Source organism: Acartia tonsa, chromosome 11, assembly GCF_053477335.1.
Source record: "Acartia tonsa isolate MP-2025a chromosome 11, ASM5347733v1, whole genome shotgun sequence".
NCBI classification, from domain to species: Eukaryota; Metazoa; Arthropoda; class Copepoda; order Calanoida; family Acartiidae; genus Acartia; species Acartia tonsa.
Window position 1 is genome coordinate 33,483,072 of NC_137270.1, and position 20,573 is coordinate 33,503,644.

General features: G+C 31.2%; 2 protein-coding genes and 1 long non-coding RNA gene across 3 annotated transcripts in view; 1 reads left to right on the forward strand and 2 right to left on the reverse strand.

Annotated features, from left to right (window-relative positions):
* LOC145332904 (uncharacterized) overlaps positions 1-20,573 on the forward strand; it is a 122,227-nt gene that overhangs the window by 78,805 nt on the left and 22,849 nt on the right. Inside the window, exon 16 of the mRNA XM_080178008.1 lies at positions 17,357-17,427. Coding sequence (XP_080034134.1) covers positions 17,357-17,427 — 71 coding nt within the window. The remainder of the gene's footprint in view (positions 1-17,356; positions 17,428-20,573) is intronic.
* LOC145332190 (uncharacterized) lies at positions 9,159-11,702 on the reverse strand. Its single transcript, XM_080177147.1, has 6 exons — positions 11,597-11,702; positions 10,647-11,373; positions 10,193-10,236; positions 9,880-9,941; positions 9,649-9,711; positions 9,159-9,384 (listed from the first exon to the last, which is right to left on the reverse strand). Exons 2-6 carry the CDS (start codon positions 10,868-10,870, stop codon positions 9,373-9,375), a joined length of 405 nt encoding a protein of 134 aa, XP_080033273.1. The 5' UTR covers positions 10,871-11,373; positions 11,597-11,702; the 3' UTR covers positions 9,159-9,372.
* On the reverse strand, positions 11,799-15,512 carry LOC145332191 (uncharacterized). The gene is made up of 4 exons (XR_013884077.1): positions 15,460-15,512; positions 14,756-14,804; positions 12,219-12,271; positions 11,799-11,881 (listed from the first exon to the last, which is right to left on the reverse strand). It is a non-coding gene; the product is annotated as an uncharacterized LOC145332191 (long non-coding RNA).

The following is a 20,573-nucleotide window of genomic DNA, read 5'->3' on the forward strand; positions in this document are numbered from 1 at the left end:
TCAGAACAGTTTGTGGATTTGACGTATTTAAAGACATAAAACACATAACAGTACTCACAAGCGATAAAACAAAATTCATTATGAAAGATTCACATAAAAAAGTAATTATGGATTTAAATAAAACCTTATCATCAGCTCCATTGTACTCAAAAATTGTACAACCTGGAGTTCCCAAAATTCTTATGACAGATGCCGCCAGCGCATCAGGTTCTCAGTATAGCTGCGTCCTAGCACAAATTATTCCAGCAAAATTCCCAAAATTAAAAGTCCCAGAATACATCAACATGGACGATAAAACACACAGAATAATTTATGATTTAAAATTACCTTATAAACCTATCTTTTATCCAAGAGCAGACCAATCTCACAAAGCATTCATGGCAGACTTAAAAACATCTCAACCACCTAAACATGAATATCTATTAGATAAAACTTTAGGATATGGTGAAGATGTAAAAAACTCCTTTAGTCATAGTCTCAAGTTATTACTAAAAGTCTCAAATTGCCCTACAGAATTCAATACAATTTGTAAGAAAATGGTGACCTATATTAGGGACCACATCCTCCACCCCCAGATATTAGAAAACACATACATGTCAAACCGTCATATGATGAAAGATTTCATTAAAAATATGGAAAACGGAGAAATTTCCATAGACAAAGATTTAAATGTTTTTGATGCTCTAGCACGTGTACTATACAAATCAGTAATAATAATAAACTCAACAGATAAATTCAATAACCAAAAACAAATTATCTTTAATGCACCTAAACTTAAAAGTGCAGCACCCCTCATTTTTCTACTTTATGAATCAAAAGACACTCTAATTGTAAGACCAGCAATAAATATTTCTTACCCAGAATATCAGCTCAGCAAACACAGAGGAACTTTTGAAATTATCTGTTATCACACAAAGTCTATACCTGAAACAGTAGAAAGTAATGCTATATATACTCTAGAACTTAATGCACTTCTAGATGCCTTACATGCTACGGAGCACCTTCGAGGCTTCGACCCAACTCTAGCATTATGTGATAATAAAACAGTCCTCTGGATGTATAATGAAGGAGTCACAAAATCATGTAGAAAAATGAAACGATGGGGATTAATTATTAAACATGACCATAAAACTGTCACACTTGCATTTTTAAGTTCAAAAAACAACCCAGCAGATTATCTAAGCAGAAAATTTCAAGTTCCAAAACATGAAAGAGTAAAAATACAATTACCTCTGTATGTGAAGGACAGCTTAGATGACAATATGCCTGCTGAGGAGATGTCCATTGGCGACTGGGCCAAATGGGTAGTACAACATCCACAGTTTGTTGAGTACAAAGATCCAAAACCTGAAAAATCATTATCAGTCAACAACATTACAGCATACTCCATTCCTGAAGTACATATTAACCTTTTATCTCAAATCTCTAGAGAAAAATTTGAAAAAGATTTTAAAGAGACAAAACTCAGCAAAAAAGTCTTAGGCTCTAGTCTTTCATACAATAAAATAATTGAAAATTTAACTTCAATCTTTCAACCATTGAAAGATTTAGAAAAAATTCTAACCACTCAAAGAATTATTGATGAACAAAAATTAGAATACAAAGACATTTACATCCAAGCATTAACGGAAGACACTTATGTACATAACAATAATAAATACAAAATTAAAAATGCACTTTTATATTACATTGACAAAGATGACATTCCAAAACTCTATATTCCTTCTAAGCTATTATATGCATATATAGCTTCTGCTCACCTTGCTACGAACCATTCTGGCAAAGATAAAATGATTCTTAATCTCCAAAATTACTTTCATCCTCGCCTAAAAGAATATGTTGATAAGTTTACAAAAACTTGTTATGCATGTCAGCTTGTAAATCAGTACTCCAAAAATGAAAAATTAGGATTCTATCCAATCAGTGACCAAGCAGGTGAAATTTTACACATGGACCTAATAGAAAGTCTTCCTAGTAGTAGTGGTTTTGTGCATATACTGATTGTAAAATGTCCAGCTACAAATTTCATTAATTGCTTCCCCGTAGTCAATAAGACAAGCGAGGAATTCTTACATATTTTTCAAAATTACATATTTCAATTTTGGCACCCAAAAAGCATACTTGCTGACAACGCCCCATTCTTTGTATCAAAAAAGACAATCTCAACTTTAGCTTTCTTAAAATGTAGAATGTTTTATTCCTCAGCCTTCTCAGGATTTAGCCATGGAGGGATAGAAAGATACGTGGGGCTGTTTAAAACATATTTCAAAAAAGTCTTGGCAATTAGTCCGTCATTCAATTGGAGTTTCCTCTGCTGCTCTGTCAGTCTATTGCATAATACCTCAAAAATTCACAAAACAGGCTACTCTCCAGCTGAACTCATCTTCGGACCAGGTGTACATTTGTCAGAAAATCCGCTTCTATCAGACAACCTACCTAAAATACATCCAAATGCTCATATCCACATTGACCAAATAAAAGAAAAACATAACTTTCTACAAAAAATATGGAAAGAAGCACAATTAAAAATTGAAAAAGTTAATGTAGATAGAACAACATACAAAAATAAAAATAGAATCACCAGAGATTATAAAATTGGAGACATTGTATTTGTAAAAGATCAATCCAAAATCTTAGGTAATACACGACCGTTAAAAACAACTTATTATCAAACACCCTTTGTTATTGTACAACTCCCTGAAAAAGCTGTAGTAGTAAAAGCTATATCTAATTTAAATAATAAACAATTAAGAAGAAACAGGAATGAGATAAAAAAATACATTCCTTCAGACCCCCTATTTGACCCCCTCCCCCCTTCTGTTAAAAATATTTGCCTAAAACAGTATGAGGATATAAATAAAGAAGAATTAGATAATCTTTTATCATCAGATAATATAGTTCTTGAAGAAATATTTAACACACCTGAGGAAATTATTGACGACGAAATTGCAATTGTTAAGGAACTTGAGAACGGAGTTGTCCCCATAGAGCCCGTTGACCTACCTGAAGACCACAACGACGAAGACAAACAGATTGTAACAAGATCAGCCCTTAAAAAAGCACAAAATCAGAATAAAAAGGTAAATTTTAATTCAAAAGTTGATATTAAGATTTTTGATTCATAATGCTATTAAAATATCTTTTAATATTAATCCTTCCATCGTCAATATTTTCTTTGCAATTTTTCTTAATCGACACTATTACTACTAATATGTATGATTATAAATTTGAAACGATTATCAAACTTGAATGTAAATTACCTGATATTAACAAAATTAATACAACAGTATTCAATATTTATGATCAAGCAAATACAAAATTCCCATTGCCTGCAAGTAACGACCTACAATATAACACGCTAATAACAAATGAGTATTATGTACATTTATCATTAGTAAATACTCAGATACAAAAAATTATGGAAATAAACAAAAAATTTACTGAATTACAGCAATATTACACACAAGAGGTTCCATCGCCTTATCACCAATCTGGTAAATTTGAAGTATCTGAGAAATTTTTAAATGATACCCTTAACGCATTAGACTATTTAAATGCGGTCACAAAAATAACATTTGATAAATATCCTACTTGGGACGCTTTTAAAGCCAACAGTCAATCCTTTACATCAATTATTATCCAATTTCGATTTATACAAGAAACACTAAGTTATTTATTTACTAACCTGGACTCACATTATGAAGCCATAAAACAAGCCAAACAAAACATAATCACAGATCGCTTGGCCTCTGCCATCTCGACTTTTGAATACAACACACCTAAAACAGACATTAAAATAATTGATTCATTTATTAAGGATGGTATACCTACGTATTATATTAAAAAGATTGAATATCACAACCAAAAAACAGGAAACAAACTACTTCCTGTATATTATAATAATTTTGGTTTAGAAGAAGGTTATCTTTTTGATCCTTCATTACATAAATATATTAAGCCATCAGATAAATCTTTATCTTATAAACAAAGGATAAATCTTAATAAATGTCTAACAGCCTTAAACTCAGAAAATTTTAATGATACATTAAAATTTTGTGAATTTCAATATAACCCATCAATTACTTTTACACCAACAAATGAAGGAGTTTTGCTTCATAAAGCCAGCCAATTAACTATTAATGCTATAAATAATCAATTAAATGTTGATTTAGCTCAATCAGACTTACCTGCGCATATAACTTTTGATGGTGATTTATCATTCATAGACATGGAGATTGGTTTAGTATCCTTCAAGCGTAACTCAGCAAGAGATGTCGAGGAATCTACATTTTCTCACAATAGAATAGATTACATGACAGATTATTTAAGAAAAAAAGAAGATAAAGTTAAAAATAATCTGACATTTCCTGAATATGTTGAAGATAATTACGTAGGCATATTAATTGATATTTCAGCTGTAGGATTAGTAGTTATTCTCGTAGCCATAGTGCAAAAACTTTTCTTCAAATCTACACGTCATTGTAAAAGAGTTCCAATGGAAAATAGCATTATTAAAATGGTAAGAAAAAATCATGCATATTTCTTTTTTTTGTTTCAGATGTATAACATATCCAGCACCATCAGAAACAATATATTGAACGTGGACGAAATAATAGACAGATCCTTATTAAAATTTAAACACCTTACGCCAGCTGAAAAAGATCTTTTTAGAGATAGAATCTTAAAACCTAATCTAGAGATCATTATAAAACATAAAGACCTCATTTTTATTTCTAATTTATGTAATGCCGCTATTATCTATAAACAGCTAAATCCTACAATAAATTTTGCACCTAGAGTGCTTAATTTCATCCTCCGAAATCATCTGCCTTATTTCTACTATGTATTTTACATATTCTTTGATGCTATGTCTATTTCAGAACGTAAAAAATTCGGATTTGACATCAATCTTTATAGCGACACATTTTTTAGAAATACGACAAATGATACTATTTAAATTACAATTTTGTTTGTGTATTTATTAATATAATTATTGTACATTATTTCTGTTATATTTTTCTTTTTTTTAACCTTTATCGATTCCAACCAATTCAAACTAATCATATGAGTGAATCTAAGCTATATACTACACACTTTAATAATTCAATGCATCTAAGCATATTTCTATTGAATTACATTCCTTAATATCCGCCATATTAATTGATTAACTAACTTAAGTCCCAAGCATCAAATTTATAATTAACCCCTCCTAATAATAAGTATAATTAATCTAATCTCGAAATCGATTCACCCTAATTATTGTATAATATGGTTTTAACAATTACTGTGTACATACCCCCCCATACTGGAATCGACCCATTCTAATTTAGCCTAAGCTGTATAGAACACGCTTAATCTTTTTCTAATATACATAAACACGTTTCCGCGTCTAACAAATAATTTTCTCCTTTCGTACCTAATAATATTCTTTTTATATATATATACGTGAAATTAAACCTTTAATCATCTTATTATCTATCTGTTTAATTGTAACACTGCCTTTTTTATTTTCGTTAAATAAAATCTCTGACCTAATCTTTATTTTTTTTACTAAGCAATATAAAACACGCTTTGCATCAAACCTTCAAACGCTCATTTATTTATTTTATCAAAGTAACGAACAGTTCGAATTAACTTCTCACCTGTATATTAATCTCATTGTTAAGTATTATGAAGCATTTTTTAACTTATAATACTACGAAATAGAAAATTAAACCTTCTATTCTTACCTAATAACTTCTTTAATCGCATTATTACCTATTTTCATTAAATACTAAGCATTATAGAACACGCAATTCTCACCGCTCTCCTCTAATGAAATCCAAGCTCTATTATTCATACCTTTAAGCCGTTTATAATTCCATGTTAAAATCGATCCAATATTTACATATAAGATAAATTCCATACTATTAAGAAAATTTTTTTTCTAATCTAAGCTTTATAGAACATTCTTGCAAACAAATATTCAATAACGATTAACTTATTTCCATCCTGTAATCCAAATTTCTAGTCCTTCTTGATTGCTAACATAAATCTTCAAATATTTAACCAACGGTTTCTCTACATCTATTTTCAGCAGATGAAAACTTCTTGTCAATTTTCTTACCAAATATTTACCGCATAAATCTTACAACCTACCATTTAAATTAATGTTTATAACCATAAAGATAACGAAATCTCAATATTTATCTAAATATCTTAATACCACCCCATAAATTTTATAACCACCTCCCCTCCGCACAAGCTTATTGTATCCTCGTGCCATAAATCTTTTTTGGTCCACTAAACACACAAGTTAAATTGCCCCTACTTATTTCTAACCAAAATTTTACAATGTATTTTTCACCCATTGTATTCATACTAACCTGCTCCTACTCAATAAACTTTAATTTTACTTTCAACCACTTAATAGTACAAATTTTAGAATTATATTCGAAATAAATACAACTTTTTTTTAATCTTAATCAAAATAACTAGGTATTACGTTTTAAATTGGTTTATCATAACACCTTTTCTTTTCATAAAATCAGTTTTTTTTACGAGATCTTAAAAACAGATTTACATTAAAATTTATGTATCGGAAATATACAACTAGGTATTATCGAATTAAGAAAAAAGACGCAATCGATTAATCGTCTTTATCTTTTAAAACGACCATTTAAAGATTAATATTTTAATTAAGATTTGAAAACATTCAACCTTTATGATCTTTTAAAATAAATTCTGACCTCGAAATTTCCGTAAATTTAAAACAATTTTTATTCCAAAGAAGTGAAAAATTTTTTAAAACATTTTTCTTTCACTAAAACTAGTTCCAATCTTTCCGAAACATTTATAAAGAATCAAACAATATTCATAAGAAAACATTCACCTCGAAATTATTTTATTACACTCTCTTGTTTAATTCTTTATCAAATTTTAATTTATTAATTTACAGTTAAAATAAGAAAAGAAAACGTGAGATTTATAAACCACTTTTATTTTAATTTTCGTCTTAAAACAACGTTACATAAATTTCTGTCACATAATTACTAAAAACAGGTACAAGTTCTTTTGAAATATAAGCGTAATTTAGTCAAATACTCTAATCTTTTATATACAAATTTCTTAGGTACAATTTTTTATCACAAGAATGCTAATAATATTATAAAACGATCTTTTCTAAACTTTAAAATCTTTAAAAATTGCAAATTTTAGTTTAATTTATACAAACTTTACATATTTACAAATAAATTTTGAAAATTTACATCCTTGTTAAAATAATGAAGATAAATACAGATTTCCACTAGCTTCGCTCAAAATATTTTAACACCATAACCCATAAATCTTATAGTACAAAAGAATGATTCCCCTTAACACAACAGATTTTAAACGCTACTTGATTTACATAGCACTTAACTAACACCCATAATTCTTCTTGTTCCCTTTAATTAACCATCTATTCAAATAAATTATTTCCGATACGTTAAGAAGCTAATAAAAATCTATTTTTACCTCCATTTATACAAATAGGTGTTAAATTAATGTATCTCGAAACAAATTCCTTTCTTTGGTTTTACCAATATCAATTTAATGATAAATTAAAATCTATCATATTTTACTTCTGTTATTATACAGTAGTGTGTCTTTCGTTAACATTCCTGAAGAATATTCTAAAATTTTAACGATTTTATTTAAACCCTCCATCCAACCCACGCCATTAAAATGACGCACTCCATTTTTAACTTTTACTTAAATTTTACGCAAATACTTAACAAATATATTTAAGTTTCATAATTTCGAAGACAAAGCCTTTCTTAAAATATTACGGTATAAATTCTCCAGGACGTCCAAACCTTAAGACACACACCTGATAATAAAGAACTTTTGAATATCAAATTTTGAATTTTAAAAACAGAAATAGTCCTTTAATTTATCATTAAGCCAAAATTTTAACACCAAATCTTAATATTTTATCTTAAATAACTTTAAGAATTTAGTCAAAGACTAAAATTCTTTTATTTTTTGAGAAAAAGCCATTCCAAACCTGACAATAGTGCATAAATAAATTAATCCCCTAAATTTATTTAGAATTGCTTTCAAAGCACTAAACCCTAAATCCTTATTCCATACATATTTCCCCTAATTTTACAACCTTTAAATTTCCCTTCAAATCCCTTGATAAATTTTTCTTTACACTTATTTTCATTCCAATAATAAATCTAACGATACCCATCAATATTAAGATATAATGTTCAATAGCCTAAACCCCCCCCTCCAAACCAAATGTTATTCAGTTGTCAGGAATGTAGTGGTCTTTTCCTCTAAAAATATACATCATAATTAATACATAGGTTAATAACATTCTAGTAAAGATTTTCTCATTTTTAATTTCATCCTAACCTAAATCCTTGCGCCCGAGAAGAAATATTAACTCCTTAAATTTTAAAATATCCCACCTTAAAATTAAATTCGTCCTAAATCTCTGCGCCCGAAAAGAAATCTTAATTCTTTCAATTTTATTACCCCCCCCAAATTTAACCCCAACCTTAAAATTAATTTCATCCTAACCTAAATCCTTGCGCCCGAGAAGAAATATTAACTCCTTAAATTTTAAAATATCCCACCTTAAAATTAAATTCGTCCTAAATCTCTGCGCCCGAAAAGAAATCTTAATTCTTTTCAATTTTATTACCCCCCCCAAATTTAACCTCAACCTTAAAATTAATTTCATCCTAACCTAAATCCTTGCGCCCGAGAAGAAATATTAACTCCTTAAATTTTAAAATATCCCACCTTAAAATTAAATTCGTCCTAAATTTCTGCGCCCGAAAAGAAATCTTAATTCTTTTCAATTTTATTACCCCCCCCCAAATTTAACCCCCACCTTAAAATTAAATTCGTCCTAACTTAAAATCTCTGCGCCCGAAAAGAAATCTTAATTCTTTCAATCTTATTACCCCCCCCCAAATTTAACCCCCCACCTTTCCGAACATTTTTACAATTAAAATTACGTATTTAAATACCTACCCACAATTTTTTTTACTTTCGTTTCCTTTTATCCTGTAAAATTTCTTTCCATTCATATACTAAACCACTACAATCCTTTATTCTACAACCTCCCCCCCCCTATTCTTCTCCCCCCCCCTAAAAGTTAATACAATCCAACATATTTTTTTTTCCTTATCCAACTGCTAATCCTAAATTAAATACGTACCCTAAACTTAAACCCTCCTAACAAATAAATAACTTAACCCATCGAAAATCTCTACTTATGTTTTACCTAAATTTAGCCCTAGTATTTTTTTAAGAAGAAAAACATTTTTAAACTAACCCCCCCCCAACTATGTTGAAATGTGGGTAGTGGTAATTCTTCTTAGAAAAATAGACGCTTCAAACCTCATCCTAAAATATTAAATAAGATTTTAATCGAGAAATTTACTAACTAAACCTATAAATAACTTAAGAAATTATTTTAACTACTTATAGATATCCTTCAAAATCCCCTCCCACACAATAAATGAAATACAAACTTACAAAATTAATCCGTCTGGGCTCGAATGCAGTTAACCTCTAAAATAATAAAGTATTCTCAAGAACCGAACAAAATTGCATAATATTTTTTAAAGCTTAACTACCTACCATTAATAAATTAAACTCTATTCTTACCTTTCTCACCAGGCCGGGACGGGGCTGAGTGCAGGTCTTGGCGCTGGCGCTGACAGGTTCCAGCTAAAAAAATATTATATTTTTTAAGTTTTCCTTCAATATTTCGTTTTTTATGTATTTTTTCTTGCATTATAACTCTTAAATTGTATATCTTTTTTGATTATATTGCATCTCCCTTTTAATTATATTCGACAAAATAATTATTTCTTTTCCAGAATCTAAAAAATGTACCTGGATTAATTCACCCGCAGCACCTCCAGACCCGACAACATCGTTGATATCTCGGTTGGCAACTAAAAAGAAAACATTCAATCTATGAAAACTGTTATCAACCATACTGATGAACTAAACCCAGCCCAATTTATCGGTATTTTGATAGCAATCTTATTTTTACTGCCGGTAGCAATTATTCTAGTGACGGCCCTAATCTCGTCCGTATTATTTTACATTTATGGTACCTACAAACTAATAAACTACCTGTTTAAACGTTTCATTTTAAACAATCAAGCCCAATTCCCATTCGAAATTTAAGAACAAATCTTACCGGTGGATTGTCTCCATAAGCGCTTGAACAGCATCCGAAACAACCTGAAACAACAAAAAAATATTAGATGTATGAACTAATCATCCACGGATCACCATACTTTAAAATAGAACAAATAAAGGCAGACTACTACTTAACCTCCCTTACATCATTTGTTATCCTGCCAGGACATACCAAGCTTGATTCCAAGATTGAAATTCAATTTGATGAAAAATTTATATGCTTAATACAGCTTGAACGCCCTCAACTGGAACATGGTTTACTATTACAAGCAATAGACTTCCCGAATGGAATTTTAAATATAGATTTAGTCAACTTAAAAAACACACCCTTCTTTGTTGAAGCCAACACAAAAATAGCAAAGATAAACTTCACACAAAAACAATTTCTTGACTGCTACTTTGTTTTCAAAAATAACGATATTAACCAACAATAAAAATTTTTTTTTACTTACATTGAGAGAACGCAGATCGCAATAACACTGCCCCCCACCACCACATTTATCGTCAGAGTATTGCCAGCCCCACCGGACAACACAGTTCCCCCGTCTCCTCCATCCCCCTCATACTCCGATTTAAAATCGCCGACCCCCAGCTCCTGACCCCCAGTTTCATCACCCACATCGAACAAAACAGAATAGATATCCATAATCGCAAATAAATCTGAAAGCAAAAACATATTCAAGTTATAGTGAATAATTATAGAAGAAAACAGTTACAAAAGTTAAAAAGATAGACACAATACTCAGTGAAAATTACTTTAATAATTAAAATCACATTTGTTATCATTACTCTGCCTTACAGAGATCATTAGATCAATTTCATTACTAAAGTGCTGAAAAATCAGGTAAAATTTTTTTTAATAATGTTCTTAAATAGAAAACACACAGAAATTAGGTCGTATTTCACAAATTTATACAAGCTTTATCATATAAAAATACCCAAATTACTTTCAAATTTTTATATTAAATATAATAAAATCCTCAAATTTTCTGTTGACCTCTTATTTAAACTAACTTGTATAATTTTATTAAATACGATTTGAATTCACTCTCTAGAACTCGACATCATCATAGATGTTATTTCCAGCAGGGTTTAAGGGATTCATTTCAATGTGGGCTCCATTTCCCTCCTCCACTCGCCGAATATTGTTTGTCCTTCGAAAACACCGCTCAAATAACGCTAAAAAATTAAAATTTTTTTTACAAAGAATATCCTCACTCCAATAATTTATATAAACAATGAAACACACGCGAATTTTAGTTCATTACTAGTAAAAAATTTTACACGGCATACGCGCTTGCATTATTTTAACCCTCCTTTCCGTATAAGGAAATTTAAAATACGGATAGAAAAGTAAAAATATATTCTTTATCATAAATATTTAATTAAATTAGAAACATACCTCCCAACTTAACGAAAACCATACACATTTGCGTTAAGACCAACAACAGAACAAGGACGAGAATCGCGATAAGCAACCACGTATTCAAGTCAATTCGGAAACCTCTAAAATAATAAGAATTTTTTTATATAAATAGATATTTTCCAAAAAATGCATTTTTTTCCCTTACATATTATATGTCTTACAGATTACCTGGGGACAGATTTGCCAGATCCATCTAGAACCACTCCTTCAACGGCTCCAAGATCTTCAGAACTTAACTCATTAGGATCCGGAAACGAGAGGCTAGGAAAGAACACAGCACTCATATTCAATGATGGCGCAGAAACAGCCAGTATATGACTGCTTTGTAAGTATAATTGTTTTAATATAACCCTAATATATAGAAAGCATGTAATTTAACCCGATAATAGATTCATATAGAATCACTAAAATATGTTATTCAGTCTAAAATAAATTTCCCCCCCCTACCCCTAAACCTCTTATTTCAACAAATCTTTAAACCATATTGGTTCAAATTTTTTATCTTTTTATTTACAAAATTATAAATAATGTTTTCAACCCACAACCTTTTACTATTCCCAACTACACAATAATATTCCTTTTTTTACCTTTTCCTTACCTTTATATTATTTCAGTCGGACGATGAAATACAACCACTAGATCCACCAAGTCCTAAAAAATCAGGTAACTCTATTATTTTTCATATTAATATCTCGCTAACAAATAGCCTATTAAAAATTTGAACCGAACAAAAAGTGTAGATTTATCATTTATAATTGATAATCTGTAGGCAAGCTAATCTAAAAGTCACTGTTACACAAAAATTTAATTTTCCAATAACATATTTCTTCTTACACATCAATTATAAAGGCTTATTTTACATATAGAAAATTTTATTTTCATTTACCCCCCCCTCCACATTTTGTAATGTTTTGATTATACTGTAACATTTATCGCTAAAACTTATCCATAAACATTATTTTTGGGGATATATAAAATTTATTTTTCATTTACCCAACCCTCCATAATTTTAAGCTTTCAACAATGTAACATTTATCTTCACATCCTATCTATAAATATTTCTTTTGGAGACCCATAAAATTATTTCCCATTTACCAGCCCCCCCCCCCCCGCATTCTTTTTATTATTTTAACTACAATTTAACATTTATCTTCACATCCTATCTATTATTATTTCTTTTGGAGAACCACAAAATTAATTCCCATTTACCCCCCCCCCCTGAATTTTTTGTAATATTATGACTACACTGTAATATTTATCTCTCAACCTATCTATATATATATTTTATTTTCCATTTATAACACCCTACAAATTTATCAACTTATTAAAATATTAAAATTTACCAATAAAATCTATTTGTAATATCAAAATGAAAATTTTCTTTCAATATTAAATATGAAAATATCTTCCAATATCCAACCCCTGCACTTAATAGTAAACATTGTTAAACTTATGCTAAATCTTAACCACAAAATAACTATATTTTGATGTAAATATAAATTATTCCCCATTGTCCTTTCACCGCCAAAAATCATATGTAAACAAACTTGAAAATTATCTCTACACATATCATTTTTGTTGATAGAAACATATATTATTTCAATTTTAGTAAAGGAGCAAAGCTCCTCCCAAACTTATTGTAACTCAATGTGATACAATATAAACTAACTGTGATACTATATAAAACTTATGCTTTAAATGTTTCAGGCGGCGGCGCCCCTAATAAACGCGTAAAGAAGACTTACTCGTGGACAAAACCCCGTGGCTCCAGCCCCGACTACAACCCCCCATCCCCTAAGAGACCAGCACGCGCCAGCACGCCCCCTAGAAAGTCCCCAGAATGCCCCCCCGGACCTTCAAATTCGCCATCCTATAAACCCAACTTTGGTCCTAGGACCCCTCCGGGAAGCCCACAATACATAATTTCAGCCCCAAACTCGCCCCCAAATACAGAGGTAACCCCTAAAACAAGGCCGCCCATTCCATCAGCAGAACAACCCTCCAAGCGCAAAAAGATTTACTCACTGAAACGAAGACTGATGGACGGCTTCACAGTCATCGACCTAAATGAAAAAAGAGCATTCTTCACCAACATGATCTATCCTACCCCATTAGCTGTGGTCGAGCAAATCAACACCAACATGACCAGTATTCCACAGATAACGCGGTGCATGGGGAAAGTAAACCAAGAAGGCATGAGCACTCTGAAGAATAGCTGTCCCCAGATAATACTCAGTAATAATATTATCAAGACCTACCAGCTGAGTCATGTATCCAACTTCTCCAGGGGGACAGCTAAATCATGCACATGGGATTTGGTGACAGACCAGCTGACAGTGTATGAGGCCCAAACAACCTCATACGCCATAACGCAGGGCTTATATGTACCTACCATGGTATACAGCCAGGGAGCCAACTTGGTGAGACTCGCCAATACGAGTTGTCCACATTCGTGGGTTCCTTCCTTGAAGCACATTCACCAAGATCGCAGTATTGTCTCTGTCACTTTGAATAATTTCAAATTCCAAGTCTTGGAGCCTCCAAAAAGATACCCGCTCACTCCCGAAGGAGAAATGTGCAGCCTCTGGCATCATGCCAACAGAGAGGTTTTAAGCACAATTCCTAACTTCTCCACCAAGTACCTGGAGAAGATGACCAACCGATACCTGATACTGCCCAGCATGCCATTGATCAACCACACCGTTCCTGCAAAACGTCACCTGTTGATGCAAATGTCTACCTACTCCCGCGCATATCGCCTGCCTGAGATACTGCAGACCATCAGAACCCTCACAGAAACCAATGAAGAAACAGTATACAGATTATACCTGTCTTCATCCATCACCTTCCGAGAGCTCCTAAACTGCATGCCCCAGAGAGCATGTTGTTTGATCCTACCCAGCAGGATCGCATACAAGATCACCCTAGCAGAGATTTCCCGCCTCATCATCATTGCCCACAGCAAGGAATAAATCACCAAAATTTTAGTATTACAGGTACTACATAAAAAATTTCCTTTTCTTTTCTCTTTCTCTTTTATGCAAAAAAAATATACTTGGCAAGCTAATTAATTTTTTTTCTCCTTTTTTTTGTAAAGTGGAATATAATGTAAAAAGTAAGCTTTAAAACACTTACCTTCTAACATAGCTTGTCCTTGTCCAAAATGCAACATCCAAGTAGTATCCTATAAAATGTTTAATATTGTAACAAGGATAAAAAAGTTCAAAATCAACAAATCATTTATTCGTTCCTTTTTATCACATCTTTAAATTTAAAAACCACAACCATTTCCTTTATAATTAAACTTAAAATATTACAGGCCTTTGGTGGAAGAATGGTTGTCAGAATGAGATTGTATTAGGCAGTCAATGAACTTGTCACACACCAGGGTTCATAACCCAGTGACTCATACACTTGTTAGACAGAAGGAAAGTGAAAAAAGGGAAAGTTTTACCCTAAAAAGTGACAACCCCAATAAACAGTTATCCACAGATCAAAAACTAGACGTCTAGTATGCCAAATTTCACCATGTTAGAAAGTGAAAATATCAGTGATTTAGACGTCTAAAACCAACAACCATAAAAGGTTAGACGTCTGAGATGTGACAATCATAGCAACAGATAGCCAAGATGGCCATTAATTATGGTTAGAACCAGACGTCTAGGGGGCGCAACAAGCGTCCCCAAAAGTATAAAAGGAAGGGATTTCTGGAAATTCCTCACTCTTCTCATAGCCACCAAACTTAAAGCATCTCACTTGTAGAACATAGTCCATAGAAAATTAATTCCAGAGCTATAGAAATCCAGTAAGTTTTACTTCAAAAACTTTGGTTAAATTACCTTAATCATATCCAAAGATACACCAAACACCAGTGGTTGAATTTGACTACCTGAAATAATTGACATTTGATAACAATTTATTAAGCCAAAGGTTTAAGTAATATTAATTAAAGCCTCAGTAAATCTAACACAATTGGTTGATTTTAATTTTAAAATCCTAAGCTAAAGTTTTAAGTAACATTTATTTAAAGCCTCAGTAAACATTTAACACCATTGGTTGATTTTAAAATTTAAATCCTAAGCTAAGTTTAAAGTAACATTTATTTGAAGCCTCAGTAAACATTTAACACCATTGGTTGACTATTTAATTTAAATCCTAAGCTAAAGTTTAAAGTAACATTTATTTAAAGCCTCAGTAAACATTTAACACCATTGGTTGATTATTTAATTTTAAATCTTAAACTAAACATTAAGTAAAAGATTTGTTTTAAAGCCTCAGTAAAAGTCCGACGCTATTGATTGATTATCATTTTAAAATAAAGAAATAACTTTGAATAGTAATTAATACTTAAGTAATTAATAATCCATTGAGATAGGTATACCTATCACGCCTGTAATTAAGTATACATTAATTGATAATACTTTGTGTTAAATAAGTTTTGTGTACAATTTTGTTTGGTCTAATTCTAAATTATTGCAACCATTTCGAATTTAAATTGTTCTGTCTTGTCCTTTAATTCATAAGTATAACTCCACCTTTTATATATCCAATATCATTAAATCTTGAATTGTTTTGTCTTGTAATTAATTCATAAGTATTATTCCACCATTTATATAAATCTAATATTATTAAATCTTGAGATCTTGTAATTTAATTAAAATCTGATTAATATCTTGTGATTGTTTTGTGTTTAAATTAAGTCTTGTAAAATAAAATTATAAAATAATAAGGAATTAGTTATTAATTGGTAAACTCGTTTAAAAACTACTCTATAATTTACCTAGCTCGAATATAACACTGTCGAGGGAATTAGTGGCAAGCCGTTAAGTAAGGGAGGACCTTATCGGTTAGAATTGGGTTTCCTTGAGAGTCGGGACTAGGATTAACTACTTACTGAACCAACATTTAAAGGATTGCTTTGCAGGTAGGAAGGCTGATACGTACGTCTTCTAATTTCAAAGGATAGATAGGTTAAAACCTGACCTTTTGATAACGCAAGGTATAGAATAGCGGTAAACGCTATTATCACTCCTACATATTAATTACAAATTTATGAGATACATAGTTATAATTACTTAAAATTTACATAAATATACCTATATATGAGGTAAAAGATATGACTTCACTTTTACAAAAAAAAAGTATACTTTGGGATGGAGGGGACATGTAGTTTTACTTTTACCTAAAGTTATAAAGATGTTTGTTTATTCTTATGGCGAATTTTATCGAATCTTGATTGGGTAGTATGAACCAGGAGTGTCCAAACTTATCAATCAATAATTATTATCTATAGAAGAAATAATTTAGTTTATCGTAATCGTTCATCCCTTGGTATACCATTAATTTTTAGTAGCGAATCTACTCTATGATTCACCTTGTCCGTCAGTCAGTCCGTAACGCTTTGTGGGGTATATGTGATTTTTTAGCTGCTATTCGTGATAGATGACATATGAATTCTATGAAGATTCCCTATACCATCTAGCATCTAGTATGTAATTTACTTTGTCTGCCAGTCTGTCATTAATCAGTCTACTCAGCCATACTGAAAAATCATGTATAGTATAGTATTCCACGGATAGTAAAATAAAGTCATAAAATAAATACTAGCCCTTGCCTTCGGCTAAAAAACTGGTTTAAATCTTTTATTTTTTCATTATAATATCCGTGGAGAGCAGTCTATTAAATGATGCGATAAGTTACTATTTTTGTTCAATCTAATAAAAAAAATTATTTTAGGTGCTTGTCTGACTTTGGGACTAACAGCCATCTTCCTCATATTCGCCATCAGAAAATCAAAACAAACAGCAAGGAATATATTTTTAACATAGAACATAATATGAAACTACGTTAATACGTCCAAAAGTTAGTGAAGTTTTTATGCTATACCTAAACCGTGCCATATCTAAGTGATATATTATAAGTTTCTACTGGTGCTATATCAGATTATGACAATAATAGTAAGAAACGGAAAGATTATGCCTTAGTGTATAGATGGATAAAGGTCGTGCAATCAAAGAGTTAGCTGTAATTTATGGTTGGACTCGCCTGTTATGATTTTCCTTGTGTAAAAGTAACAGTGATGCCTGTCTGTTTATGCCAGGATCTCGTTAACCCCTGAACCGATAATGTTCTCCTTTATAACGAAGCTTGCTATAGAACCTGAGAAGAATTCTAAATATTTTGGGGGGGAAGACCACTACCTTCCTCGAGAAATCGCTCCAAGAAAAATTAACGCCAAACATTTTTCTTTTTAAAACTTTTGAATTGAAAGGGGAGAGGTCGACTAGCCCCAATCCCAAACTCCTCCAGCTCAAGTGTCCCCTGAGGCCTCTAGTGGCGCAAGTAATAATTATACTTGTTTATTTTTCGATATATATTTTGATTATATAATAATTTAACACATAGCCCTTTTGTTTAAAGTTACCCTACTCAAGACTCGCATCATAATAATAAGTCTTCATACAGAAAAGCTAGGATGTCCAAGATGTTTTGTAGAGTTTACATACTTTCAATAGTTGTGGGCAGGGTCTACAATTTGAGAAACCCTCATCACCCCCTCTTAAAAATACCTCATTAAAAATTTTGGCTCCATAGGGAATATTGACAATATGAATTCTTGGTTAGCATTTTTACCTAATTTTAATAACCATTTAATAGAATTTAAAATTAAAAAATATTCCTTTAGCATATATTGTTTTTTAAAAGTTTAAAAATATTAATTTGTTGTTTTGTCTTGACTTAACATCCATAACAGGATGTGCGCTTATTTCCACACAAGTTTTATATCATCAAATCATCAGAACTACATACAAATAGATCAGCACAACTTCGCTTTAATTTTATTAATGAATGGATGGGGGATTGGGTGGATCGTTATTTTGGCCCGCAGCAAGTTTCACTTCATTAGGGTACTTCCTCGGCTAGCAAATTTTTTTCTGCTCTTCTGTAGCGACATGGCTGTGTTAATATTGCCGACGCTATTGGATGTTTTTTAAAGACCCAATTAAAAGACGGCACAGAGTACTTGGGGTGGGGACATACAGTTATTTATTCCCTTCCTCCTCTATTGTTTTACTCTAATGCGGATGTGTTTATTTACGGAAGTGAAGGGACATCCCTGAAAAGCATTTGAAATTCTATTTATGTCTGAAAAGTTGTGATGGTGTATAATTGAAGGTTAGCAACATCAGGAAATCAGGGACTATGCATTTTTTTGGCGGACTTTTCCTTTTTTTCACACAGATACTTTCAAACAATTTGGAAAAAATAAAGAAACAGAAAAAAATTCATCAATAACGACACTGTTATTAAAAATAGTAAAATTTGAGCCAAGACGTTCAAGCTTTTTTGACGGGGATAAAATGAGGTGTTTTAAATGTTTGACGGGGGTAATTTAATGTATCTCCTAAAATTTTGCTTTTAAATAATATCTTAAACTTTTGAAGAATTGTTAACACAAATAAATTTTACAGTGAACATCCTTTTAATTGTTGAATATTGTTATTTGTAAAACACAATACATATAAAAGTTAGTTGAAGGATAAGTCTATTAAACATTATGTTGCAGATAGAATAAATATAAATGCAACCCTAGTATTTACCTGTCTATTAGGTATGTTAGAAGAGTACTATCTTTTTCAAACCCTAAATATTTTGGGATGTTTCACTCAAACCGATTTTTAAACAAGTTTAGCAAATTATTGTCCTAAGTAGTCATTTTTTGTCGGAAGCTTTAGGTTTTTATGATTACTGCTCTAAGTTCTCCTTATAATAAGGTTTTACATCGGTTACAGGATGGTTTTAGGCTATATAAAGAATTATTGGTTTTGGGCTATTTTTGTGCCTCCTCTCTAAACCTTTAAATATAGACCCCTTATATGTTAGGGATCAATCCGCTAGTTATCCTAAATTCTTGCGGAACTTTATTTTGAAAACCGTCTCCAATTGTTTTTTTTCAAAATGTTTTCCTTATTGAGCCACGTGTTCATTTAAGTTGTCATCCTTGTTAAATGCAAAGTTATGAAGATACATGTATATACTGTTAGAAACATGAAAGATCATTAAAATTGCATTAATAGAGGTTTTAATGTTGTTTTTATTACATGTACATTTTTATGCAACAAAAGGGTTAGAAATTTAATTATAATGTATAAGCAATTTCACATATAGACTAGTCAATTCTTACTCAATCCTTATAATAAAGTAACAGGATGTCTGTCTGTCTCTCTAACTGCTGAGCTGGATCTTTAAATCATTTTAATGGTGATTTAGATCGGGGTTCGCCGAATTTCAGCGCGGGATTTTTAAAATGCCGCCCTGTGATTGGCTGAAATTTGGCACACCCCGATCTGGTTCACCACTAAAATGATTTAAAGATCCAGCTCTGAACTGATGTGGTTCTCATAGATTCTTGGAAAGTTTATAACTGTTAGAGGGGGGGGGGTATACCACCACCCTCCCAAAAGAACTCACCCCTAGAAAAAGATTACCCTCCCTCAAAAATTTAGTTTTTCAATTCCCCCCTCCTCAAGTGCCGCTAGATTCCTCTGAGGGCGTAGTCGCTAGTAGACAATAAAATTAATGAAGACAAAGTCAAAATCAAGGTAATAAAAAGGATTAAAATGAGTGAAAGACAAAAAAGTTTATGAAATAAATAATAATTATCCGTGAAATATTGAACTGAAATGTAATAGGAGAGAAATCTGTAAAATCCTGGATAGAAGCTGCTCTAAATTATACTGGTTCAACAAGTTTTATTTTACAAAAAAAGATTTCTAACCAATAGTAAAGAAGGGTAATTATGTTCATCATTATTTGAGATGTAAATCAGTTTATCGTTCACTGCCTTATTCCTAAAAATTGACTGGAAAAGCCTTATTTTATCACCTTTATGAAGTCATATTAACGTTTTTTTTTATTTGTTTTTAAACCTGAAATGTTATTTTCATGTTGT